The sequence below is a fragment of the Neoarius graeffei genome, chromosome 3 (genome assembly GCF_027579695.1).
Source record: "Neoarius graeffei isolate fNeoGra1 chromosome 3, fNeoGra1.pri, whole genome shotgun sequence".
Classification (NCBI taxonomy): Eukaryota; Metazoa; Chordata; class Actinopteri; order Siluriformes; family Ariidae; genus Neoarius; species Neoarius graeffei.
In genome coordinates this window covers 63,799,715-63,826,774 of record NC_083571.1, presented here as the reverse complement: position 1 = coordinate 63,826,774, position 27,060 = coordinate 63,799,715, and the positions used below count along the sequence as shown (strand labels likewise).

At 41.5% G+C, this 27,060-nt stretch overlaps 2 protein-coding genes and 1 non-coding gene across 3 annotated transcripts; 2 read left to right on the top strand and 1 right to left on the bottom strand.

Moving 5' to 3' along the window:
- Positions 1 to 1,597: 1,597 nt before the first annotated feature.
- On the top strand, positions 1,598 to 7,949 carry rps3a (ribosomal protein S3A). The gene is made up of 6 exons (XM_060917125.1): positions 1,598 to 1,707; positions 2,518 to 2,621; positions 3,391 to 3,578; positions 5,200 to 5,408; positions 5,687 to 5,796; positions 7,772 to 7,949. Exons 1-6 carry the CDS (start codon positions 1,646 to 1,648, stop codon positions 7,897 to 7,899), a joined length of 801 nt encoding a protein of 266 aa, XP_060773108.1. The 5' UTR covers positions 1,598 to 1,645; the 3' UTR covers positions 7,900 to 7,949.
- LOC132883918 (small nucleolar RNA SNORD73) lies at positions 3,244 to 3,314 on the top strand. Its single transcript, XR_009654418.1, has one exon. It is a non-coding gene; the product is annotated as a small nucleolar RNA SNORD73 (small nucleolar RNA).
- Positions 7,950 to 8,941: 992 nt separating the features above from the next.
- Positions 8,942 to 25,371, bottom strand: LOC132883457 (SH3 domain-containing protein 19-like). Its single transcript, XM_060917124.1, has 14 exons — positions 24,609 to 25,371; positions 23,017 to 23,103; positions 21,010 to 21,095; positions 20,782 to 20,822; positions 20,456 to 20,663; positions 16,460 to 16,528; positions 14,133 to 14,285; positions 13,506 to 13,587; positions 13,187 to 13,317; positions 13,037 to 13,098; positions 12,580 to 12,800; positions 12,273 to 12,322; positions 11,994 to 12,174; positions 8,942 to 9,452 (listed from the first exon to the last, which is right to left on the bottom strand). Exons 1-14 carry the CDS (start codon positions 25,105 to 25,107, stop codon positions 9,433 to 9,435), a joined length of 1,890 nt encoding a protein of 629 aa, XP_060773107.1. The 5' UTR covers positions 25,108 to 25,371; the 3' UTR covers positions 8,942 to 9,432.
- Between the last annotated feature and the right edge of the window lie 1,689 nt (positions 25,372 to 27,060).

The following is a 27,060-nucleotide window of genomic DNA, read 5'->3' as shown; positions in this document are numbered from 1 at the left end:
TGATCCTGACAGGAGCAGCTGGAAGAAGAAGTGACAACAATAGTGTTGCCTGGAGAAGAAAACTTTATTGAAGATGTTAGAGCATTCTGCGTTTCAGGGGCTGCTCCTGGGTCCTTCACGGTCTCCCAAAATTATGTGTGTGTTACAGACTTATACAGAGAGATACATGTGTGTACAAAAATCCACATTATGGATTAAGGACTGATGTCTCCTCGTTTCATCATTAAAATCCACCAGTACTCATTTTTCCTTCTTTATCCAGCACTATTGCCAGGTTGGGGTCCATGTGGACCCTACTAATCCACGTTATATTAATTGGAGCATAATTTTATGCTGGATGCCCTTCCTGTCACAACCCTTCCATTTCTGGGCTTGGGAAACAACCATTCACACACACACATGGGCAATTTACAGTCGGCAGTTAACCTAACCTGCATGTCTTTGGACTGTGGGGGAAACCGGAGCACCCGGAAGAAACCCACGCAGACACGGGGAGAACATGTAAACTCCACACAGAAAGGCCCTCGCCGACCACGGGGCTCGAACCCGGACCTTCTTGCTGTGAGACGACAGTGCTAACCACTACACCACCATGCTGCCCCTTAATAATAATAATAATAATAATAATAAATGTATATTATTATTAAAAATAAAATTATAATAAAAATAATAATGATATTTGGCATTTACATATGACATATTGTTGTATTCTGTTCTACAGGGTCGCAGGAGCCTATCCCAGCTGACTACAGGCGAGGTACACCCTGGACAAGTCACCAGGTTATCACAGGGCTGACACATAGACACAGACAACCATTCACACTCACGGTCAATTTAGAGTCACCAGTTAACCTAACCTGCATGTCTTTGGACTGTGGGGGAAACCGGAGCACCCGGAGGAAACCCACGTGGACACAGGGAGAACATGCAAACTCCGCACAGAAAGGCCCTCGTTGGCCACGGGGCTTGAACCCAGAACCTTCTTGCTGTGAGGCGACAGCGCTAACCACTACACCACCATGCCGCCAATAATAATAAATGTATACTATTATCAAAAATAATATAATAAAAATAATAATGATATATTTTTGACATATTGTTGTATGGGCGGCACGGTGGTGTAGTGGTTATTGCTGTCGCCTCACAGCAAGAAGGTCCGGGTTCGAGCCCCGTGGCCGGCGAGGGCCTTTCTGTGCGGACTTTGCATGTTCTCCCCGTGTCCGCGTGGGTTTCCTCTGGGTGCTCCGGTTTCCCCCACAGTCCAAAGACATGCAGGTTAGGTTAACCTGTGAGGCGACAGCGCTAACCACTACACCACTGTGCGGCCATGCCAAATATCATTATAATAAAATAAATATTAGAATTATGAGATTTGAAAAGGACTGGTGTATTATTATTATTATTATTATTCATAGACTCAAGAAAATAACCAAACCTAAAATAAATTATTCATTCATTCATTCATTCATTCATTCATTCATTTATTTAACTAACTTGGTGTCTCACTTCCCAAAACACACCACTAAATGGCGCCTTTCGCTCCTGCACCATGAGATCTCGCGAGATTTCCCCCATTTTTCTCGCGCTCACTTTATGTCTCGCGAGAATACCTCATTTCCTCCTCTTTTACTCCCTGCGTTCCAACATGGCAGTCGGCAAGAATAAGAGGCTGACCAAAGGCGGCAAAAAAGGGGCTAAGAAGAAGATGTAAGTTAAAAATTCACCCCTTGCCCTGTTTAGGACTATTTAATAAAGATGGCGGGGAGGTATTTGGAGTAAAAAGTGTCCAGATGAGTTTGATAATCGGTGGATTGTGTTAGCGGGGCCCGGCTTTACTACCGTTCATGACTTAGCTGGCTAGCTAGCTAATTGCTAGTTTGGTTATTTTGTCCATTTTTCAAGTTTCTATAAATTCGTGGTTGTTCAGGTGGAAAAGTGTTATCTTGTGAGATAGTACAGTGCGCTTGGAAGTGATAAGGTTAAACAAATTGTGTATTTAAGCTTAAGCACGTTTAAATACTAAGTAGGATGAGTTAATTAGGTTGTGAAGTATGCTTAACTATAGGCTGTTTTGAAGTAAATAACTCTTATTTATGGAGCATAAACAAGAGTTTAATGTAATATAAATATCACTCAGTGTCAACTTTAATTTTTTAGCTACAGTTTGTTGATTTATTGAAGTGAAAGTGTTTGTTTTTAAAAGCAGGAAAGTATAAAAGCCTTAATCGGGATGGTCTTCAACTTTTGTTTCTTAGTGCTTTGCTTATTCACTTTGTTCGGTTATTATGCGCTTAAAAAGTAAACTTATCAAAACATCTAACCTTCAGATGGTGTGTGTGCATGATGTGTTAGATTAGACGGTGCAATAACACAAGTGTCATGAAAAAGCAAATAATTATTCCACATCCAGTGCTTGGGTACTGGGAAAGCATGTGTGTATTAGATTTAGGAAGCTGAAGGAGGAAAGCAATAACCCTTGATTTATGTCTCCTGTCTTTTTTTTTTTTTTTTTTCCAGCGTCGATCCTTTCTCAAAAAAGGACTGGTACGATGTTAAAGCCCCGGCCATGTTCAACATCCGCAACCTGGGCAAGACTCTGGTCACCAGGACTCAGGGAACCAGTGAGTAATGCAGTTCATGATATTCATTATGTTCACAAACACGTCAAAATATAGCCTTAAGCCCTATTCGGACTGGATTAGTTTATCAGAGGGAAATCTGTTGTCTTTACACATCTGTTTTCTCAGTGATGAGCTCATGTTTGCATTCAAACGGAAATAAAAAGACCACATGCTGCAAGAGCGGGTTGTGTTTACTACCGATGAGGACGTTTGCGTCATGTGTTCCCATTCCGTACGGAAGAGATCCTGGCGGTTATTTAGAGGCAAAGTAAGATTAGAGCAAAAATTTAGAATGGAAAAACTCTGAGCATCAGTTTTTCGTTTCGTGATTGAGGAAGTGTTTTAATATCTGAGGGAGGGTCGCTGGTTTCCATGATGGGGCTGAATACGCTAGTAGCAGTAGAGCAGACGGGCATCTGTTTTTCCAACATGAGGAATGTATGTGGAGAAAATGATCAGGTGAGCGCAGAGTTTGGCAAAACCTCACCAGCATGACCGATTCGGATGGGAAAAAGTCCAGAGTGACTTATAGGAAATGATCTTATGACCCCATGTACATTTAATCCCATCTGAATAGGGCTTTCGATGATGCCTGCTACATATCCTGAGCACAGATGCTGGGAATGAATGATGACGATAAGTTTCGGTCCCAGATGAAGAGCAGTGATTACCCTTTTGAGATCTCCTGATGTTCCCAGAAAGTCTCGGAGTCCTCTGTACAGGGAAGCTCCTGTCTATTGAGTGACGTGCTGGTCTTGGTTTGTTTTAGGAATCGCCTCTGATGGTCTGAAAGGCCGCGTGTTCGAGGTGAGTCTTGCTGACCTGCAGAACGATGAGATCGCCTTCCGCAAGTTCAAGCTCATCACCGAGGACGTCCAGGGCAAGAACTGCCTGACCAACTTCCATGGCATGGACCTGACCCGTGACAAGATGTGCTCCATGGTCAAGAAGTGGCAGGTTGGTGCTGAGGGGGAGGATGTTTTGGGGGACATCACGATTTGGTTGTATATGTATCAAGAGAAGTTAATTTGGTGGAAGAACACTAGCTGACGCAGGTCCCAAGTTATGTATTAGGAACATACCTTGCCGAGAGAACTTAAGTCATGTGTAAATGTTAAAATTCAATAAACAACTCCAACTCTAAGAAGCGTAAGCTGATTTAACCAAAAAGGTTTTCAGCTGTTTCTTGAAATTGTTAATCTGTTTTTATTCTGTCATGATTTTAGACCTGAAGTATATTGTTTGCATTTTTTTGAATTGTAAAGTGCTATATAAATGTAAAGTTGTGTATCCAGAGTAGCATTTACCTGCTGTCGGGAAGCGTTCCAGTCGCGCTGTTCCACATTTATTTTTACTACTTTGAGTGAGTTAGAGTTCTGCGTAGTGAAGTTAAAGCTCTTTGCTCTACCAAGATGGTTAGTGTGTAAAACGATTTAAATTTTTACATTTTAATAATGCTAATTTTTGATCAGTTTGTTTGTTAGTTTAAATACTTTGTTTTTAAACTTTCTCAGTCTTGTAGCATGTAATTAGTTTTTACAGGACCTTCTTGAAAATCACTTGAGTGAAGAAGCATCCTGTTAAAATATCATTAAGTTCAAATGAATTCGGATGCTTTGTTTTAAAAAAGGGTTAGATTTAAGTAGTGTGCGCGCACGCTGTATACATGTAATCGGTTCATTACTACACCAAAGCTGATAATTTTCCAAAAACAGCATGACCCAATGTGGTGTTCATCATATACCACGGCAGTTTGCCCAGGTTACAGACTTACTACTTCCTTATATGATCCTCTTCTACCCAGAGGTGTCGAGGGGTGCCAGAAGGTTCTCCATCTTTGATCTACTCCCCCCCCCCCCCCCTTATTTTTTTTTTTTTTACAATTAAAAAAAAAAAAACACTCATTCCAGTCCATTCCTTTAGATGTTAAACTTTCTCTTATCTCTTCTTCTTTGGTCTTCCTTTAGATCATCTTTGTGATCCATGTCGTCTTTATGATTTGGTGTTCTTGCGTTCTCTATATGACGAGACCATCTGAGCTGGGGGGGCTTCTACTTTTCTTAGAACTGGTTTTGTATTTGGTTTGCCCAGGCTGAGGAATTTCACTTATCACTGACTGACAGATTTTTCTTATCTGTTTATTATGACAATTAAAGCAGTTAAAAGCTTGTCAGGTGACTGAGAAAGGGTCAAGTGTAAAACTTAGAATATTTAACTGATACAAATCATGAACACAGACGACTCCTTTATTTAAAAAAATAAAATTAACAAACCAATCAGATCTGAGAATTCTACAGTGCTATACTTGTACAAAAAGCAAAGTTGCATTAGTATTGAGTGTGATCTGCGCGTGCACACTCGGTTTGTTCAGCTGTTTTGAAATTTTAAGTATGAAGTGGGGATGTCACTGTCTCAGAATGAAATGTACTGCAGCATTTTCTACAATCTTTCATTTCCCTGAACGTCAGCACACTTCAGACGGATTGATTCCGCTTCAAGTTGCTCGCCTGAGACCATTTAGGATCCCTGGGAACAAAATAGAAAATAAAGGATAAATGTTTTTCATGTTCCTGTGCAGACAATGATCGAGGCCCATGTGGACGTGAAGACCACAGACGGTTACCTGCTGCGCCTGTTCTGTGTGGGCTTCACCAAGAAACGCTCCAATCAGATCCGCAGGACGTCGTACGCCCAGCACCAGCAGGTCCGCCAGATTCGCAAGAAGATGATGGAGATCATGACCCGTGAGGTTCAGACCAACGATCTCAAGGAGGTGGTGAATAAACTGTAGGCATCCTTGCTTTTCCTTCCCCTCTCGCCTTTACTAACATGTGGTGTTGGATTTTGTCATGTAAGTGTGAGATTTTTGTGTAAAAGCTGAGCAGTGCTTCGTTAAGCATCCATGTTGAACGTTGCTCATCTGATCAGAAACCGGCTGATGTTGGGTTTCTGTCTACTGATCGACAGTATATGACTTTGTGTCATAAATAAGGATCTGGCATTCATTCAAATGCTACTGTATCTGTCATGTTGTGTAAATTCTAGTTTTGCTGTATGTGTTACAGGATCCCTGACAGTGTAGGGAAGGACATTGAGAAAGCCTGCCAGTCCATTTACCCCCTGTACGACGTCTTCGTCAGGAAGGTCAAGATGCTCAAGAAACCCAAGTTTGAGTGTGAGTGTTGGGCCTCGTGCCAATTTACACACTGCTTTACTACAGAACCTGTGCTACTCGATAACTTTTGTGTACAGTTTAGCTCTGATGCCCCTTTTCCACCAAATCAGTTCCAGGGCTGGTTCGGGGCTGGTGCTGGTTCACAACTCGTTCAATTTGCAAGCCAGCTGAGAACCAGTTTGCTTTTCCATAGCTCCTGGTGCTAAGGGGAGCCACGTCAGTTACGTCGCTGCGTTTGCATAAACCTTGGCGCAAACATCGAAGCAACAATAATAATGTGTGACTTCGCGTTTGTACAGCTGCTGCTTCTCGTCGTTTAAAAATGACGACCTTTCGCAGTCTTGCTATTGTCAGGGATGTGATTTTTCCGCGAATTCGCGGAGTTCTGCTTTTTTCACCTCAATTTGAAAAAAAAATTTCCGATTTTTCGCTCAAAAATCCGCATTCGTATCCTATTCGTTCCGACTTTCAGTAATTCCGTCATTGAGATGAAACGAGGTACGTGATTGGCCCATCGCTCTGTAACAACCAATGAACGCGCTTGTTAGATAGCTGTACGTAAGCTCGCTTCAAACAAAGAGTTGAAAGATGGCAGCCTCCGTGATCGAGCGTAAAGATGCAAATCGAGTTAAAGAAATCGACAGAATAGTGAAAAACAAGTTCCGCTGGGAATGGTTGGAGAAAGAGGTTGCTACAGACGTTGGACATAAGACTGACATTTGTTCAGCGATTTCGTTCTTTGGGGAGAGGGCAGAGGTCTCTGGCTGTCAAGTTTGGGGCGGCTGGGACCTCCCCTGCCCGAGCTACGAGCGTGCAAAGTCGGGCTGGAGCCCGGGATAGAAACGAAACCTAAGCGGAGCGCTGCGGCTCGCCTCGGGGCGAATTACGTCCCGAGGTGCGGGGCTAGCGTGCCTTGCCCACGCTGATTCTTTGGGGGGAGGGCAGAGGACTCTGGCTGTCAAGTTTGGGGATGCTGGGACCTCCCCTGCCCGAGCTACGAGTGTCCAAAGTCAGGCTGGAGCCCGGGATAGAAACGAAACCTAAGTGAGTGAACACAGTAGTTTTGAATATCCCTAAGTGAGTGAACACTGTGGAGTTATGATTATCCTTTGGTGAGTGAACACTGTGGAGTTATGTATATGAAGTTGACATTGCTAGAGTAGAAACTGTGGAAAAAAAGTGACTGATATGCTGGAACTGGACATGGATGCTAGCATCTTTTTTTCTTTGAGAGTTCCTGAAGACTTGTGGATGAATTCTTATGTTGCATCATGTTTGTTTGAAAAGGCACATTTAGGTATGTTCAACTTCTACAGTAATTGAAAGTATAAATTTTGTTTTTCCTTATACAATTTTCTATTTATTCTAATGCAGATTTAATTTAGAATGACATTTTTAGGTTTCATGTTTTGGCTTTTTGTCAGTTAAGAATCATTGAATTTACTATAGGGGCTCAGAGTTGCATGTTGACCATTAAATTGGCTTGAATTTGTTAATCATGACAAGTTTTTTCTTGTTTGCGCTTGCCATTTTAGTACAATTTTTAAGTCAGAAAACCCCAGAACCCAGGAGCTTTGGGGGGCTTTGCCCCCCTTGTCCCCCCACCAGGGCGCTGCCCTGGACCGGCTGGGAGCCCCTGACTAAAATTTTCAGAATTTCACCAGCCCCAAATCACATCCCTGTATTGTTGTCGGTCTTACCCCCTGCTGACGTAAGCGATTCTTTCCTCTGGCCCAGCAGAGAGTTGGTGCTAGCCTGGAACCGGGTTTTCTGGCCCCAGAGCCAGTTCTTTGTCAGTGGAAACAGAAAACCTGGTTCCAAACTAAGCACTGGCCCCGAACCAGCCCTGGAACTGCTTTGGTGGAAAAGGGGCAAGAGTGAATTGTTTCAGGTAGAGTTCAGTATCATGGCTCTGGCCTTGTTGAGATTTTAGTCTCTTTTTTTTTTTTTTTTTTAAATCTGGTGTGTGTTTTAGTGGGGAAGCTGATGGAGCTGCATGGTGAAGGTGGAAGCAGCAGCTCTTCTAAACCAGCAGAAGGTGACACTGGGGCAAAGGTGGAGAGAGCAGATGGATACGAACCCCCTGTCCAGGAGTCCGTGTAAAACACTCATGCTCATAGACCTGTCCAATAAAGTTTGGAAAAATCAACAAATGTGCCAGGTTTTTGTTTTTGGGTGCGGGGAGTTGGAAATTGATGGATTGCGATCATCTTTGTGGTCTTTCAAGGTTTTTTGCAACGTTTTTTAAAAAAAATGTTTGTGTGATCAGGTCTAAAGTTTGAAATTTTCCCTTTGGAATGGACACATCAGTCTGAATGTGAACTGATGTTGCATCAATCATCTGGCTGATCAGCAGTTCCGTTTTTTAGCACTGCAAGTCTAAATTATTATTATTTTTTATTCAGTCGCTTATTTCCTCCCTCATTTTCAGTCTTTACTCTTATATTGTCTCTTGCTTCTTTTCTTTCTTGTCCTTTTCTTTCTTCACATTGGGCCTCATTCGATAATCTGGGTAAAGTTGTGTAAATATTGGTGAACTTGAGCCAAATGGAAAAATTACACTGGATTTGTTTCATAAATACTGAGGTGTGTTGATTAAGACCAGTTGCAGCTAACACAAAACTCCATAAAAGGTCAAGTTCACAGAGCAGAAAGTGAAAATGGCTACTGAACAGTCAAAAATGGTGGTAAAATTCTCTTGCAGTACTTTTAATTCTATGAGAATTAATAAAAAGAATTCTTGGTGTGTGTCCAGTGGAGTCCTGGCACCTGAGGAAATTACGCAGGTGACTTTGCTGCTGTGTTCCTCCTAATCACAAGTTTTTCTTCTCAAGAACGATGAAACTTTATAAAATTGACCAGATGATGTGCTAAAGGGACCAGGTTAAATAGTTAGCCTGGTGTGTGTGTGTGTATCATAAATGAGTGTAATATGTGTATATAAAAATGCAGTAGCTTATGGTGAGCTAAAAGATTTGAAGCTGTTCAGTTGAGGTTTGTTCAGTTATCTTTAGTGAATTTGCGTCCTGGAGCACGAGTAGGATAGGCAAGTTCTTCTGGATTTACAGGAATTTAATGAATACCAAATTTCTATAGATGTGATTTTCACATAGACAGCATTAATATCCTCCATTTAAAATAAATATAAATGTTGCATTAATTCTTTATTTTGCATCTGAAGGCAAAATGGTTGAATATTCAACATCGAATGTACAATATTAAATACCACGGTAATACTCCAGTACGCATCGGACTGAAGTCCAGGCATGAATACTGTAAAAATGAACACGTTACTATCATTTGATATAAATTTTTTTGATTTCAAATCAAATTCTCTTAAAACTAAAAGCAGAATGTATTCAGTAAATGAATAAGATGCCATACACACTTCTTACTTGTGTTTTTTTTTTTGTAAACTGAAACAATGAAAGGAAAACAAACTCGCGTGTATAAATATTACACCCCCACGATACATTAACACAGTTCAGTTTCACCAAAGGAAAGATCCAGAAAATTCTGTACAGGACAATTTCAAATAAAGTTCATCTTTCGAAACAACTCCAGGTTGTGTGTGAAAGTCCACGCTGCTTGTGTTTGTTCATCCATGTTTTTATTTCCCTGCGTCTGCTCCACCGGTTAGCGGCGTGAGGAACCACCTTGAGAAAAAACAACACAGGGTGAGGACATGAGATTCCAGTCCATCAGAATCATTTCAATCCAGCGTGGATTGAAAATATTTCATTGTGTCTCAGTGTTCATTTCTCTGTCTCTGTCTACACTTTCTCCATCCATCAACAACACCTGTCTGACCTTCTGTCTCATCTTTCTCTCTATCTGTCTGGTTTCTCTATCCGTCCATCTGTTTCTCTCCATCTATCGAAAGTGTTTCACCACCCATCTTTGTCTCTCTGTCAATCTAAAGTGTTTATCCATCCATTTCTCTTTCTATTTTTTATCTTGTGTTTATTAATCCGTTAGTCTTTCTGTCTGTCTCTCCATTTACAGTGCCTTGCAAAAGTATTCATCCCCCTTGGTGTTTGTCCTGTTTTGTCGCATTACAAGCTGGAATTAAAATGGATTTTTGGAGGGTTTGCACCATTTGATTTACACAACATGCCTACCACTTTAAAGGTGCACATTATTTTATTGTGACAAGATGAAAAAACAGAAATCTGGAGTGTGCATAAGTATTCACCCACTTTCGTATGAAACCCCTAAATAAGAGCTGGTCCAACCAATTCACTTAAGTCACATAATTAGTTGATTAAGATCCACCTTTGTGCAATCAAAGTGTCACATGATCTGTCACATGATGTCTGTATAAATCAACCTGTTCTGGAAGGACCCTGACTCTGCAACACTACTAAGCAGCAACATGAAAACCAAGGAGCCTCCAAACAGGTCAGAGACAAAGTTGTGGAGAAGTATAGATCAGGGTTGGGTTATAAAAAATATCCCAAACTTTGAATATCCCACAGAGCACCATTAAATCCATTATAGCAGAATGGAAAGAATATGGCAGCACTACAAACCTGACGAGAGAAGGCCACCCACCAAAACTCACAGACTGGGCAAGGAGGGCATTAATTAGAGATGCAACAAAGACACCAAAGAGAACACTGAAGGAGCTGCAAAGATCCACAGCGGAGATGGGAGTCTCTGTCCATAGGACCACTTTAAGCTGTACACTCTACAGACGGGGGCTTTATAGAAGAGAGGCCAGAAAAAAGCCATTGCTGAAGAAAACACGTTTGGAGTTTACCCAACAGCATGTGGCAGACTCTCCAAACACATGGAAGAAGATTCTCTGGTCAAATGAGACTAAAATTGATCTTTTTGGCCATCATGAGAAATGCCGTGTGTGGCACAAACCCTGAGACCACCATTCCTATAGTGAAGCATGGTGGGGGCAGCATCATGCTGTGGGGATATTTTTCATCTGCAGGGACAGGAAAGCTGGTCAGGACTGAAGGAAAGATGGGTGGCACTAAATACAGGGCAATTCTGGAGGAAAACCTGTTTGAGTCAGCCAGAGGTTTGAGACTGGGATGAAGGTTCACGTTCCAGCAGGACAATGACCCTAAACATACTGCTAAAGCTACACTGGAGTGGTTTAAAGGGAAGCATTTAAATGTCTTGGAATGGCCTAATCAAAGCCCAGACCGCAATCCGATTGAGAATCTGTGGCATAATTTGAAGTTTGCTGTACACCAACGCAACCCATCTAACTTGGAGTTGGAGCAGTTTTGCCTTGAGGAATGGGCAAAAATCCCAGTGGCTAGATGTGCTAAGCCAATAGAGACATACTCCAAGAGACTTGCAGCTGTAATTGCAGCAAAAGGTGGCTCTATAAAGTATTGACTTTGAGGGGGGTGAATACCTATGCACACTCCAGATTTCTGTTTTTTTTCATCTTAATTATTGTGTCACAATAAAAAAAAACAATTTGCAAGTTTAAAGTGGTAGGCTTGTTGTGTAAATCAAATCAAATGGTGCTAACCCCCCAAAAATCCATTTTAATTCCTGCTTGTAATGTGACAAAGCAGGACAAACGCTAAGGGGGATGAATACTTTTGCAAGGCACTGTATGTCCAGTTTTTGTCTGTCCATCTGCCTGTCTGTCTCTTCATCTGTCTGTCTGTCCATCTATCTAAAGTGTTTATCTGTCCATCTTTGTCAGTTTCTTTATTTATCTCGTGTTTATTTGTCCATCCGTCTTTCTACCTGTCTCTCTGTCAGTGTTTATACATCCATTTGTCTTTCTGTTTATCTCGTGTTGATCCATCCATCTGCCTTTCTCTCTGTCTCCATTTATCTCCAGTTTTTCTGTCCAGCTGCCTGTCTGTCTTTTCATCTTTTTTTCCTCTCTGTCTTGTCTCTGTCTATCCATCTGTCTGTCCATCAGTTTCTCTCCATCTATCTATACTGTCTGTCTCTCTAGTATCTCGTCATCAATCTGTCTTCAACTCTATACAGTGTCTCTCCATTTCTGCTTCTCTCTATCCATCTACAGTTTTTGTCTCTGTCTCTCTATCCATCTACAGTTTCTGTTATTTTGTCTGTCTGTCTGTCTCTCCATCTAGCTACAGCATCTATGTTTCTGTCTTTCCATCTATCTCTCTCCATCAGTGTCTGACTCGTTCAGCCCATATTTTTGCAGGAGTGTAAAGTTGTGGTGTGTGTAGTACAATGTGCACCTGTGTGTGTCTGTGTGTAGGATGTAGGGAAGAACCCCTCTCTTCCATTCAGTCTGCCGCGACTCCATTGCTCATCAGTGTGTTCGATCACTTCGATCACGTCCCCTCTCAGGAACGACAGATCACCATCTGTCTGTGCCATGAAGTCATACAGAGCCTTGACCCGCTCCACTCCACATGCCTACACACACGCACACACACACGCGTGCATGAGTGTTAAAATCATGACTTTGGACCAATGACAGCAACAATACACAAGAATAATAAACTGATACACACCTGATTATGTGTTGAAGCAGCAGCGTGTGTGTTGTTTGATGCAGCCATGCCTAAAAAATCATTTTAATTTATTAAAAATTAATTTCGAATGCAGAATTTTTGCACAAGTAAGGAATAAAACACTTCTTGACTGTTACAAAGTGCTGACACTGAAGAGTCCTTCCATAAACATTACATAAACATCTCCTCACTACTGTCAGAGCTGCTGTTTTAGAAAATGAATCAACACCTTCTGACCAATCAGAATCCAGAATTGAGCAGCATTGTGGTAAGTTGCATAGAACTGGATAAAAAAAAGTGTCTGTACCAGGCAGAGGAACTCTGGTCTGGTTCTTTGCAGGTGAAGGTGGAAGATCCTCAATCACTTCCACAAAAGTGAGGGGGAAAATTCCAACACGGCTGCCAATCTCGCCACGAGCCCAGTCCTGTCCGATGTACTGCAGGAGTCTGATCACTTGGCCTTCGGTAAACGAGAGCTCATCGCTGTGCTCGCCCTCGAAGTCAAACCTCGCCACACATCGTGGACCACTACACACAAACACACGCAGTTACTTAGGTCCAGTTCAAAAATGTTTAACTTCTCGATGTCACTCTGGACCAAGCTGTCACTTGCTGCTCTATGAATTATGACTTTTCTACCACTTAACTGGGAACCAGTGTCACATGACCATGCTTTGCAGAGACCATTTTGATTTACTATCTAAAGATAGCAAATGGCAGCCTTCCAAATTAAAAGTACATAGTGACAAAAACAGACGTCCTACCTGACTTTCTGAGGTGTAGCAGGTGCACGTGCAGGCGCAGGTGCAGGCGCAGGCTGTCTGGACTGTTTATAAACAGAGATTATCAATCATTAACCATTATCATTTATCATCCCAGCCTTTCCCAGCATGCTCTTCTGCCTCGACTCTTACCAGAGTTTTGACGTAGTTGATGGGGAAGAATCCCGTGATCCCTCTGGACGTTCCCAAATACCACTCACCGTCTATCTTCTCTACGTTATTAATGATGTCACCGGCTTTCAGCCTGAGCTCTTCAGAACTCTCTGAGTGAAAAGAGACACTGATGAAGAACATCTTCAATTCAGTCCTGAATGACAGACGCCTTTCCGTTTCAAACTCAATGGCTTTCTCTTTCTCTTACTCTTTCCTCTCGGATATGTAAACAGATTAAGCTCATGCTTTCTTCATGAGATTCAATTATAATTTTAAAAAACGTGCATTTGAGATTCACCTGGAGTGAAGTCATAAAGTGCTTGAACCTGCAGAGTGCTGTTTTCCGCTGAATTGGCAGATGCCTGACGTGAAGTGCTCTCCTGCAGGGAAAAGAGAGTTCTCTCATTAAACACTTGAGTTTCATTTCAAAAACCATGCTAGATCTGTTTCGAATATGTCTAAAACTGAATTCGACTGAGTTCTTTTCAATCCCCTACAAAAATATTGGCACCCTTCAGCAGAATATAGAGTAGCAAAAACACAGCTGAGAAATCCATCCTGAATAAATTACCTCAAGTGTCCTCGACAAGCTTGTTAAACTTTTCAGTGCTGAGGAAGCTTCACTGAGTACTGTATGGGTGCCAATAATTTTCTCTTGTTTTTTTGGAGTGGGGGGAGCATCATTTTAAATATTGTGTCAAAAGACCACCAAACCAACACGTTTCCATTTAGTTTTTTTTGTTGTTGCTTATTTCTAGGAAAGGTGCCAATATTTTTGGAATTGACTATGATTGAACTCGTGGTTTTATCATTTTTTGGTCTGAATTATTATTATATTATTATTATATAACTGTAAGCTACAGCTGATTATATGATGTGTATGAAATAAGAATAAACCTGTTTTATTCGGTTTTGGTTTGTTTACCTGCGGCACTGGATTGGCGTCATGATATGAGGAGCTTGATAGTGGTGTGATGATCTTCACATAAGAGTTCTGTACTGTTCCTTTTGCATCTCCGATTTGGCACTCAAATGTTTGGCTGTCTGTTTGGTTTAACAGAACCAGCACTTCATTTTTCTGCAGATAAAAAGAAGAAGAGTTTTCATGGTGCTCATGATGGTCATGATACTCATAATGCTCATGGTGCTCATGATGCTTATGGTGCTCATAATGCTCATGGTGCTCAAGATGCTCATGGTGTTCAAGATGCTCATGGTGCTCATGATGCTCATAATGTTCATGGTCCTCAAGTTGCTCATAATGCTCATGGTGCTCATGGTGTTCAAGATGCTCATGGTGCTCATAATGCTCATGATGCTCATGGTGCTCATGATGCTTATGGTGCTCATAATGCTCATGGTGCTCAAGATGCTCATGGAGTTCAAGATGCTCATGGTGCTCATAATGCTCATGGTGCTCATGAAGCTCATAATGTTCATGATGGTCATGGTTCTCATAATGTTCATGGTCCTCAAGTTGCTCATAATGCTCATGATGCTCATGGTGCTCATTATACTGCTGAGACCAGAACAAGAGTACAGGAAGTTCTATATTACATTAATATTGCTTTACAATCTAAAGAGATGTCCAAGGAATCAGCTGAGACATATTCAGTGTCAGACATTTCCTTCCTTAACTTGTCCTGAACCTAATTAACAAACTAGAACATACGTTTGAAATGTGGGAATGTTATGGAGACAGCCAGCTTGGATACACTAGAATCACTGTTTTTCTTAGAGTAGTTTAGGATCCTTAGCTTCGCCTCGTGTTGTTTAAACACAGAGATGTAGCTTCAAATCTGCTAATTTAGATGACATGTTTTAAAAAATGACACTACACAGCTTACTGATACTTATTAACAATATCCATCCATTACCTGTAACCGTTTATCCTGTGCAGGGTCGCAGGCAAGCTGGAGCCTATCCCAGCTGACTATGGGCAAGAGGCGGGGTACACCCTGGACAAGTCGCCAGGTTATTGCAGGGCTGACACATAGAGACAAACAACCATTCACACTCACACCTACAGTCAATTTAGAGCCATCAATTAGTCTAACCTGCACATCTTTGGACTGTGGGGGAAACCGGAGCACCCGGAGGAAACCCACGTAGACACGGGGAGAACATGCAAACTCCGCACAGAAAGACCCCCATCAGCCACTGGGCTTGAACCCAGAAGCTTCTTGCTGTGAGGCGACAGTGCTAACCACTACACCACTGTGCCACCACAGTATATTGATGGAAATATTTTTTTTCCATCATCTTCAACTTCCATGGCTTTGGGATACGGAACTGGGGATACATTTCCGCAAGAAGATGCAAGTGTGATTACTCGACAGTGCAAAATAAATATGAGTGCAACTCATGACTGATTCCTGCGTGTGTTGGTTGAGACTGCGTGTGTTGTCTGAGCCATGAAATTAAGTTGGATTTGAACTTTGTTTTTCAAAACTCCATTCATTTCAGTGGAGACACAAATACATTGAAAAAAATGGATGGAGGAAAAGAAAAAAAAGACGAGTACAGATGGTGCTATGATGAGGCGTTATTTGGTGGCGTTATGATGAAGTGTGTCCAACCAAGAAGTATTTGATTCCAAAACTCCATCCATTTGAATGGGGCAAAAAAAGACAGAAAAAGAGGAAAAACTTGAGAATGAGTGTATCTTTCCAAAAGCTGTACATGATCCTGCTATTCGGACACAGAACGAACAAGCTGAAGATGGTTTGGGGTCAATAGCTCGAAACTGTCAGAGAAGAAGTCAAAGTCCCTCCCATGCCAGGACCTGGTCTTCCCAGGCAGTCTCCTGTGCATGGGTGCGGCACCGATCTCCGTTTCCATAGCCCTCGGCCTTTCACCTATTATATAGCTAGGGTTACAGTGGGGGGCTGGTCCTCTAGTAACCACGAAAGTTTGACTCCCTACTCGCATCTGTATAGCAGCGTACCTTGCCAGATGGCAGTAGGTACCATTTTTATGATGGTCTTTGGTATGACCTGACCGCAAGTAGAACTTGCGATCTCCTGGTCGAGAGGTGGACACGCTAACCACGAGGCCAACTCACGGTGTCTGAAAAGAAGGCTGGACAAAACAAACAAACAAACAAAAAAAAAACCCAGGTGGAATACAAGTAATATAACCTTAGAAGAAAAATAGTATGCTTACTTTGCAATCACACTACTATCTGGGAGATGGTGTACATATCATTTTTCACTCAATTGTTCCTTTAATGATTTTTTTTTTTGGTTGTACCTGAAAGGAGAGCTCTCCAGTGTGTTTGCCATTGTAGTCGTGCTCAGCGATGCCATGAGGGATTTCCAGCTACGTTAACACACAGAGGAAAAAGACAAGGAGAGGAGGAGTGAGCAATAGGAAACTAGTGCATACTTAAAGCAGACATATTCAGATTATTCTACCAGTAATCATATTGGTATGACAGACAGTGCAGCTTGGAAACGACAGAGCAGGTTAATCTGTGATTTTAAAACTCCTTAAATGAGAGGAAAATATTATACTTGGTAATTTATTTATTGAGGAAAATGATCCAATATTACATATCTGTGAGTGGCAAAAGTATGTGAACCTTTGCTTTCAGTATCTGGTGTGACCCCCTTGTGCAGCAATAACTGCAGCTAAACGTTTGCGGTAACTGTTGATCAGTCCTGCACACTGGCTTGGAGGAATTTTAGCCCATTCCTCCGTACAGAACAGCTTCAACTCTGGGATGTTGGTGGGTTTCCTCACATGAGCTGCTCGCTTCAGGTCCTTCCACAACATTTCGATTGGATTAAGGTCAGGACTTTGACTTGGCCATTCCAAAACATTAACTTTATTCTTCTTTAACCATTCTTTGGTAGAACGACTTGTGTGCTTAGGGTCATTGTCAAGTCAAGTCAAGTTTATTTGTATAGCGCTTTTAACAATAAACATTGTCGCAAAGCAGCTTTACAGAATTTGAACGACTTAAAACATGAGCTAATTTTATCTCTAATCTATCCCCAATGAGCAAGCCTGTGGCGTTGTCTTGCTGCATGACCCGCCTTCTCTTGAGATTCAGTTCATGGACAGATGTCCTGACATTTTCCTTTAGAATTTGCTGGTATAATTCAGAATTCATTGTTTCATCAATGATGGCAAGCCGTCCTGGCCCAGATGCAGCAAAACAGGCCCAAACCGTGATACTACCACCACCATGTTTCACAGATGGGGTAAGGTTCTTATGCTGGAATGCAGTGTTTTCCTTTCTCCAAACATAACGCTTCTCATTTAAACCAAAAAGTTCTATTTTGGTCTCATCCGTCCACAAAACATTTTTCCAATAGCCTTCTGGCTTGTCCACGTGATCTTTAGCAAACTGTAGACGAGCAGCAATGTTCATTTTGGAGGGCAGTGGCTTTCTCCTTGCAACCCTGCCACACACCATTGTTGTTCAGTGTTCTCCTGATGGTGGACTCATGAACATTAACATTAACCAATGTGAGAGAGGCCTTCAGTTGCTTAGAAGTTACCCTGGGGTCCTTTGTGACCTCACCGACTATTACACGCCTTGCTCTTGGAGTGATCTTTGTTGGTCGACCACTCCTGGGGAGGGTAACAATGGTCTTGAATTTCCTCCATTTGTACACAATCTGTCTGACTGTGGATTGGTGGAGTCCAAACTCTTTAGAGATGGTTTTGTAACCTTTTCCATCCTGATGAGCATCAACAACACTTTTTCTGAGGTCCTCAGAAATCTCCTTTGTTCGTGCCATGATACACTTCCACAAACATGTGTTGTGAAGATCAGACTTTGATAGATCCCTGTTCTTTAAATAAAACAGGGTGCCCACTCTCACCTGATTGTCATCCCATTGATTGAAAACACCTGACTCTAATTTCACCTTCAAATTAACTGCTAATCCTAGAGGTTCACATACTTTTGCCACTCACAGATATGCAGTGTTGGGCACGTTACTTTCAAAAAGTAATTAGTTATAGTTACTAGTTACTTTTCCCAAAAAGTAACTGAGTTAGTAACGGAGTTACTTTGTCATAAAAGTAACTAATTACCAGGGAAAGTAATTATTCCGTTACATTTTGTCCCCCCCCCCCCCCCCCCCCAAAAAAAAAAATCAAATTCAATTAGTGTAATCATAATAAAAGTGAATGTTAAATGTGTTTAATGACTGAAATGGACACTTAACAGAACCAGTTAGTAACATTATCTACACTATATTAATATTTTTGTGGGACAATGTGAGATAAGACATCTATCAAATGTAATATATTTTTGCAGTTATTAAAATTATGTTACTAATTACTGGCCACTGACGAGGACAAACGCTTTGTTCCTCGACATAATGTGCATTGCACGTAAACACTCTTGCCTTTTATTTCAAGTAATGAAAAGTGCTGGCTGTATTTCCAATGTGAAAGCGCAGTGCTGGGCTGACCGCTCGCCATCGCTGGGTCTTCCGATTGAAAGCGTGCGCAGTAGTGCAGTAGGCGTGGCCTACCTACATATGTTGTCCAAATCTACTCTGATTGGCTTACTGTGCCGTTGTCTCGTGTCTCCCCGCCCCACACTAAAGCAGAGGAAAGAAAGGCTGAACGAGCAGCGTGCCAGATGAGAACAGCTTTAATAAAGTAACGCATAGTATTTTATTGTAAGTAACGGGAACGGCGTTATAACGATGTAAAAAGTAATTAGTTAGATTACTCGTTACTAAAAAAAGTAACGCCGTTAGTAACGCCGTTTATTCTAACGCCGTTATTCCCATCACTGCAGATATGTAATATTGGATCATTTTCCTCAATAAATAAATGCCCAAGTATAATATTTTTGTCTCATTTGTTTAACTGGGTTCTCTTTATCTACTTTTAGGACTTGTGTGAAAATCTGATGATGTTTTAGGTCATATTTATGCAGAAATATAGTAAATTCTAAAGGGTTCACAAACTTTCAAGCACCACTGTAAATAACTAGCAGGTTACCTGGCGTTGCCTGGGCTTTACAAAATTCTGGGTTGCCCCCAGACTTTCATGTCAAATTTTTTGAAGATCCGTCGAGAAATGGTGACGTTAACCCAAGACAAACAAAAATCTAAACATCCACCACCCAGGGGCCCACTGGGGGCCCAAATATGGAATTTCTGAGTTCTGCCAAATTGTGGCTATTTAAGAGTTTGGGTTGATCAATGTTGCATGAAAGGCATTGAGGGAGGGGTTGGGTGGATGTTGTGCCCTCCAGGGAACTCCCTGGGGCCCATACATGAATTTTGTTTATATCTGCGAAATTCCAGGTCATCCCCTGACCTACTTGCCAAATTTGATGAAAATCCGTCGAGAAATGCTGATGTTAGCTCAAGACAAACAAACAAACTTTGCTGCTTACTATATAGATGAATACTTTTCATCCATTTATACACTCACCGGCCACTTTAATAGGAACTTGTTCTTGATTCTAAGATCCCCGTTCTTGGCTGCAGGAGCGGACCCCAATGTGATCTTCTGCTGTTACATGCTGAGATGCTTTTCTGCTCACCATGGTTGTAAAGAGTTGCTGTGAGTTATTATATCCTTCCTGGCAAAAAAAGCTTGAACCAATTTGGCCATTTTCCTCTGAGCTCTCTTATCAACAAGGTGTTTGCTTCCACCCACAGAACTGTCGCTCACTCAGTGTTTGTTTTTTGTTTTTCACACCATTCTGTGTAAACTCGAGAGACTGCTGTGTGTGAAAACCCCAGGAGATCAGCAGTTTCTGAAATACTCAAACCAGTCCATCTGGCTCAAACCGACACCCATGCCCCAGTAAAAGAAAGTCACACTTTGAGATCGCAATTTTTCCTGTTCTGATGTTTGAAGTGAACATTAACCGAAGCTCTTGATTTGTATCTGCGTGATTTGATGCATTGTGCTGTTGTCAAGGGATCGGCTGATTAGAGAACCGCGTAGAACAGCTGCACGTGGATGGGTATTCCTAATAAAATGGCCAGTGAGTGTAATTACATGATGTATACAGTTCAATCGAGTTAGGCTTTAATTATGTTAGCGTCCCTGTAAATGAGTGGTTACTATAGAAACAAGCTTAATAATATACTTCAGTGAACCTGTGATTTGCAATTGCAGTATGATCAGAGCTGCTATTGCAGAAAATTCATCAACACCTTCTGACCAATAAGAATGAAGAATTCACCAGTCAAGTAGACATGTTTTTTTTTTTTTCCTGACTCGTGTGTTCTGATTGTTGTGATTGTTCTCGTTTCTCACCATGTATTTGGTGTAGAGGCGATGTCCTGGATTAGGTCTTGGAGGAGGCACAGGTGCTTTCTTAGACGGATTACGCCTCGGATTGTTGGAGTGTTGTGACTGGATTGTGGAGTTACGCATGACGCTGTCTCTCCGTGGCGGAGGAGGACGTCCTGGGGAAGGTTTAGCAGGAGGGGGACGACGGGGAAGCGTTGTACCCCCACCAGGCCTGATAGAGATGGAGATCAGAAACACAATGTCATATTTATTTATTTATTTATTTACTCAACACGTCCAATTAATGAGGCACAGAAAGCGAAAAGTGTGCTGGTCAATTATATACACACCGTGGCGGCAGAACTGGATCACACGTGCTACTGAAAGAGTCCTGAATCAGACAGAACCAAAGAAACACTCAGAAACACCCAAATAACTTCATACAGTGTGTATTTTATATACAGCATAAAGAGTCGAGAGCACTGCATAGTGCACTGCACAGTGCAAGAAGGAGGAACCGGAGGAAGCTGATCTTTAGATACAGAACTGCACACTGGGACAGACAGAGGAACCAGTACCTTGAGTCTGTGGGAGGGTGGAAAGCCTCCTGTCGCTCTCTGAACAGGAAGTGCAGGAGGGAAACTATCAGACACTTCCTGTTCCTCTGAAAAACAAATGAAAATTGTAACACGTTAGTTCACACTAATACAGTAATTATGACATTATTACACCACTAACGCTGTACATAGCGAACATTACTGATGTAAGTACAACCCCGATTCCAAAAAAGTTGGGACAAAGTACAAATTGTAAATAAAAGCGGAATGCAATGATGTGGAAGTTACAAAATTCCATATTTTATTCAGAATAGAACATAGATGACATATCAAATGTTTAAACTGAGAAAATGTATCATTTAAAGAGACAAATTAGGTGATTTTAAATTTCATGACAACACATCTCAAAAAAGTTGGGACAAGGCCATGTTTACCACTGTGAGACATCCCCTTTTCTCTTTACAACAGTCTGTAAACGTCTGGGGACTGAGGAGACAAGCTGCTCAAGTTTAGGGATAGGAATGTTAACCCATTCTTGTCTAATGTAGGATTCTAGTTGCTCAACTGTCTTAGGTCTTTTTTGTCGTATCTTCCGTTTTATGATGCGCCAAATGTTTTCTATTGGTGAAAGATCTGGACTGCAGGCTGGCCAGTTCAGTACCCGGACCCTTCTTCTACACAGCCATGATGCTGTAATTGATGCAGTATGTGGTTTGGCATTGTCATGTTGGAAAATGCAAGGTCTTCCCTGAAAGAGACGTCGTCTGGATGAGAGCATATGTTGCTCTAGAACCTGGATATACCTTTCAGCATTGATGGTGTCTTTCCAGATGTGTAAGCTGCCCATGCCACACGCACTAATGCAACCCCATACCATCAGAGATGCAGGCTTCTGAACTGAGCGCTGATAACAACTTGGGTCGTCCTTCTCCTCTTTAGTCCGAATGACACGGCGTCCCTGATTTCCATAAAGAACTTCAAATTTTGATTCGTCTGACCACAGAACAGTTTTCCACTTTACCACAGTCCATTTTAAATGAGCCTTGGCCCAGAGAAGACGTCTGCACTTCTGGATCATGTTTAGATACGGCTTCTTCTTTGAACTATAGAGTTTTAGCTGGCGACGGCGGATGGCACGGTGAATTGTGTTCACAGATAATGTTCTCTGGAAATATTCTTGAGCCCATTTTGTGATTTCCAATACAGAAGCATGCCTGTATGTGATGCAGTGCCGTCTAAGGGCCCGAAGATCACGGGCACCCAGTATGGTTTTCCGGCCTTGACCCTTACGCACAGAGATTCTTCCAGATTCTCTGAATCTTTTGATGATATTATGCACTGTAGATGATGATATGTTCAAACTCTTTGCAATTTTACACTGTCGAACTCCTTTCTGATATTGCTCCACTATTTGTCGGCGCAGAATTAGGGGGATTGGTGATCCTCTTCCCATCTTTACTTCTGAGAGCCGCTGCCACTCCAAGATGCTCTTTTTATACCCAGTCATGTTAATGACCTATTGCCAGTTGACCTAATGAGTTGCAATTTGGTCCTCCAGCTGTTCCTTTTTTGTACCTTTAACTTTTCCAGCCTCTTATTGCCCCTGTCCCAACTTTTTTGAGATGTGTTGCTGTCATGAAATTTCAAATGAGCCAATATTTGGCATGAAATTTCAAAATATCTCACATTTGATATGTTGTCTATGTTCTATTGTGAATACAATATCAGTTTTTGAGATTTGTAAATTATTGCATTCTGTTTTTATTTACAATTTGTGCTTTGTCCCAACTTTTTTGGAATCGGGGTTGTAACCTGAATGTGCTCGTGAAAACTGGAACACACTATCGTTCTCACTCCTTCTGTTTTCTACCAGCGAACTACAAATGTACTGATTCCCACTTCTGAGGGAAGTCCAATGTGCAATAGATCAGCCTGATGTTCTTGTAAGAACACTAACCACACAGCATGGACTCAGGTTAGATCACGGTGTAAGGTACTAACAGTACTAACAGTACTAATGGCACTAACGTTTGCTGGGAACTCTGATGATGGTTGGTTTCCGAGTCACTACGTTGGGGACAGTGGCTCTACGGTTCAGGTTCAGGTTGGAGACACCTGCAGAGAGCAGAAACAGGACAAGACTCGGGTTCAACAGTTTACAGGTTCAGTTTGCCTTCAGTAAATAAGAACACACTTCACTACTGAATGTACAGGACTGTCTTTTTTGTTCTTTCCTTCATTCGTTCATTCTTTCTTTCACCATTTTTTATCCTGATTATTTTATTCTTCATTTGTTGCCTTTTCTCTTTCTCCCTCCTCTTTTCTTTCTCTTTCTTCCTTTGTCCAGTTTTCTTTCATTATTTATTTTTTCTTCATCCATCCACACATTTCTTTCTTTCTTTCTTTCTTTCTTTCTTTCTTTCTTTCTTTCTTTCTTTCTTTCTTTCTTTCTTTCTTTCTTTCTTTCTTTCATCCACCCACCCTATTTCTGTTTTTGTTGTTTTCTTGCCCTTTCTTTTTCTAATCCATGTATTCTTTCTTTCTTTCTTTCTTTCTTTCTTTCTTTCTTTCTTTCTTTCTTTCTTTCTTTCTTTCTTTCTACTTCCCCTTTCTAGTTTTTATTGTGTTCTTTCTTTCTTTCTTTCTTTCTTTCTTTCTTTCTTTCTTTCTTTCTTTCTTTCTTTCCACTTACCCTTTCTAGTTTTTATCGTGTGCGCTTTCTTTCTTTCTTTCTTTCTTTCTTTCTTTCTTTCTTTCTTTCTTTCTTTCTTTCTTTCTTTCTTTCTACTTCCCCTTTCTAGTTTTTATTGTTCTTTCTTTCTTTCTTTCTTTCTTTCTTTCTTTCTTTCTTTCTTTCTTTCTTTCTTTCTTTCTTTCTTTCTTTCCACTTACCCTTTCTAGTTTTTATCGTGTGCGCTTTCTTTCTTTCTTTCTTTCTTTCTTTCTTTCTTTCTTTCTTTCTTTCATCCACCCACCCTATTTCTGTTTTTGTTGCTTTCTTTTTGCCCTTTTTTCAAATCCATCTTTCTTTCTTTCTTTCTTTCTTTCTTTCTTTCTTTCTTTCTTTCTTTCTAACCACAGACCTTTTATTTTTTCTGTTTTCCCCTTTCATACTTTCCTTTTTCTTTTTTTTTCTTCCCCATTTTTCTTTCATCTTTATTCCATCCATCCATCCATCCATCCATCCATCCATCCATCCAGATTTTCCTGATTTTTTTGTTTCTTTCATTTGCTTTTCCTTTTATGACCAATACATCTTTCTTTCTTTCTTTCTTTCTTTCTTTCTTTCTTTCTTTCTTTCTTTCTTTCTTTCTTTCTTTCTTTCTTTCTTTCTTTCTTTCTCATTCCATCCATCCATCTGTTTTTTTAGTTTGTGTTCAATTCTTTCATTTGCTTTTCCTTTTATGACCAATACATCTTTCTTTCTTTCTTTCTTTCTTTCTTTCTTTCTTTCTTTCTTTCTTTCTTTCTTTCTTTCTTTCTTTCTCCATCCATCCGTTTTTTTAGTTTTCATGTTCATTTCTTTCATTTGCTTTTCTATTATTACCCAATCGATCATTCTTTCTTTTCTTCTTGCCGTGTGTGTGTGTGTTTTCTGTGTAGATGAAAGTATGACTTACTAACTGGATCATCCACGTATACGTTCTCTTTGGTGCTGCTGTGATGGTTGACGTTGCGCTGGCCGTTGTGTGCTGTACGGGGAGTGTTGAAAACCATGTCCTCGTCCTGGGAGCTCAGAGCAGTAGACCTGCGCAGTGAGGGTCGAGACGGTAACTGAGGAGGAGGTTTAATCAGAGGTGGGGGTTTAAACTGATCACTAGAGTTCATCGAGGGTTTTTTAGGTATCTGTGGTCTCAGGGTTGGAGCTGGAGGTGCTGGACTGCTGTTTGGACTAATAATCTCCTCGTAGATATTATCTGGACAGGTCTGTGTGCTTGTTTCTTCTTTTGTGGTGCTTCTGATGGAGGCTCTCTGATTCATGGAGGTTTTCGGGGCCACGGCTGGCCGCGCTGTGTTTCGGGGTCGAGGAGTCAGGATGCTGATCTCATCAGTGTTTATCTGTCTCTCAAATTCCTGGATCTTTGCGCGGATGTTGCGCTCATTTTGAAGGGAGGCCATGTTCTCAATCGGGTCCTCTTCTTTCTGAGTCAAAAGTCGTAAAAATATCCAACAGTTCTATTAAATATGTCCCTGATGATGCAGATGGATCATTTTCTTTCGAGGTCACAAGGTCACTTGCATCACCTTCCAAAAAAGGAACAAGTGTTTGACCTTTGACCTCGTTGCTGGGCAGAGCAAGAGCAGGGCACAGGGTGGGGTTTTGAACCAGTACAGGAGCCTCTGGTTGGACAGAAATCTTCTGGACGCTGATAGAGAGACCAGTAATGATCTTGATTGCTCACTACTTCACTGAGGTGGATCGTGATTGGCTGCTTGGTGTTGATCTGTGGCTCAAACTGCGATTTTCTGAGATAGTGACGACTGCAGAGGCTTTCTGAGCTTCTCTGTCAACTCTGAAAGAATTAAATAAATATTAATGTCATAATTAATTCATCTAAGTAAAAATAACACTGTGTTCAGGGCATATGTTTCGAATAAAATGTATAACAGCACATGTTTTATTTAGCTTGACTTTTTTGGTTTCGTTTGAAGGGCAGCACGGTGGTGTAGTGGTTAGCACTGTCGCCTCACAGCAAGAAGGTTCTGGGTTCGAGCCCAGTGGCTGACGGGGGCCTTTCTGTGCGGAGTTTGCATGTTCTCCCTGTGTCCACGTGGGTTTCCTCCGGGTGCTCCGGTTTCCCCCACAGTCCAAAGACATGTAGGTTAGGTTAACTGGTGACTCTAAATTGACCGTAGGTGTGAATGTGAGTGTGAATAGTTGTTTGTCTCTATGTGCAGCCCTGTAATGACCTGGCGACTTGTCCAGGGTGTACCCCGCCTCTCACCCATAGTCAGCTGGGATAGGCTCCAGCTTGCCTGCGAGAAATACAGGATAAGCGGCTAGAGATAATGGATGGTTTCATTTGAAATGAGCAACAATAAAAATTAAAAATGTTTAAAGATAGCATCTGACCAAGAAAATGCAAGCAAATCATCTGAATTCATCCGAGCTGCTAGTCATAAATGCTGAAGCTAATCATTTGCAAATGCTAACATCTAATTAAAGCCAAGGACTGAATAATGGGTTCTTGAATAATGAAGTCAACTGCTGAGAATGTTGGCAGATTTAATAAAACAATAATGTGGCAGCAGGGGCGTGGCCAAGCAGCAGTCTGTGAATGGAGGGCGGGGTCGGGGAAGGTACGGTAAGTGGCTAAGTCATTAGTGTGCTTGCCTTACTATCGTTCTTCTTAAGTTTACTTATTCTGCCTTATTCCGACACGTTTTTTAGATCCACTACTCCTCCTAGGGCGTTCGAGATAGAGACACCATTCCAACTCTGAGACGTCTGGCCCGAAGTGGTGTAGTGTGCTTGTATACAGCTTTTGGATCAACACGCCTGTTCTCTTGTTCTTGTCATTTTTCTTTTGTTTTTTTCCCATAGAGAATGAATAGGGCTCATGAATCGAATCGTCCTACTCAGACACTCTCTATCGCAGATGCACCAAACCTCATGTGATACTTCAGGCCAACTCCCCCAACACATACATGCAATCGGTTCTGACCCACACATATTTTTCCTTTCTTTTTGCTCATCCCTTTTTCCTCCATAGGCTTGCATTGATTTTTGGCCCCATTGAAAATGAATGGTGTTTCAGGAGAAAAACTTTCACTCTCCATCAATTTTTTTAACCAAGTGACCAAACTTCAAGAAACTTCACTTGATGCCTCAGGCCAAGTCCCCACACAGATCCATCCCCTCATCTGAGACCTGCACTCATCTTTTCCTTGGATTTCACGCATCTCTTTTTACCTCCATAGGCTTCCATTGATTTTTGGCCCCATTCAAATGAATGGAGTTTTGCTCAGTAACACTTCACCACACATCCACCAAACTTCATACGGCACCTCAGGCCAAATCACCATCACACACGATATCGGTTCTGACCCGCACTCGTCTTTGTCTTGCCT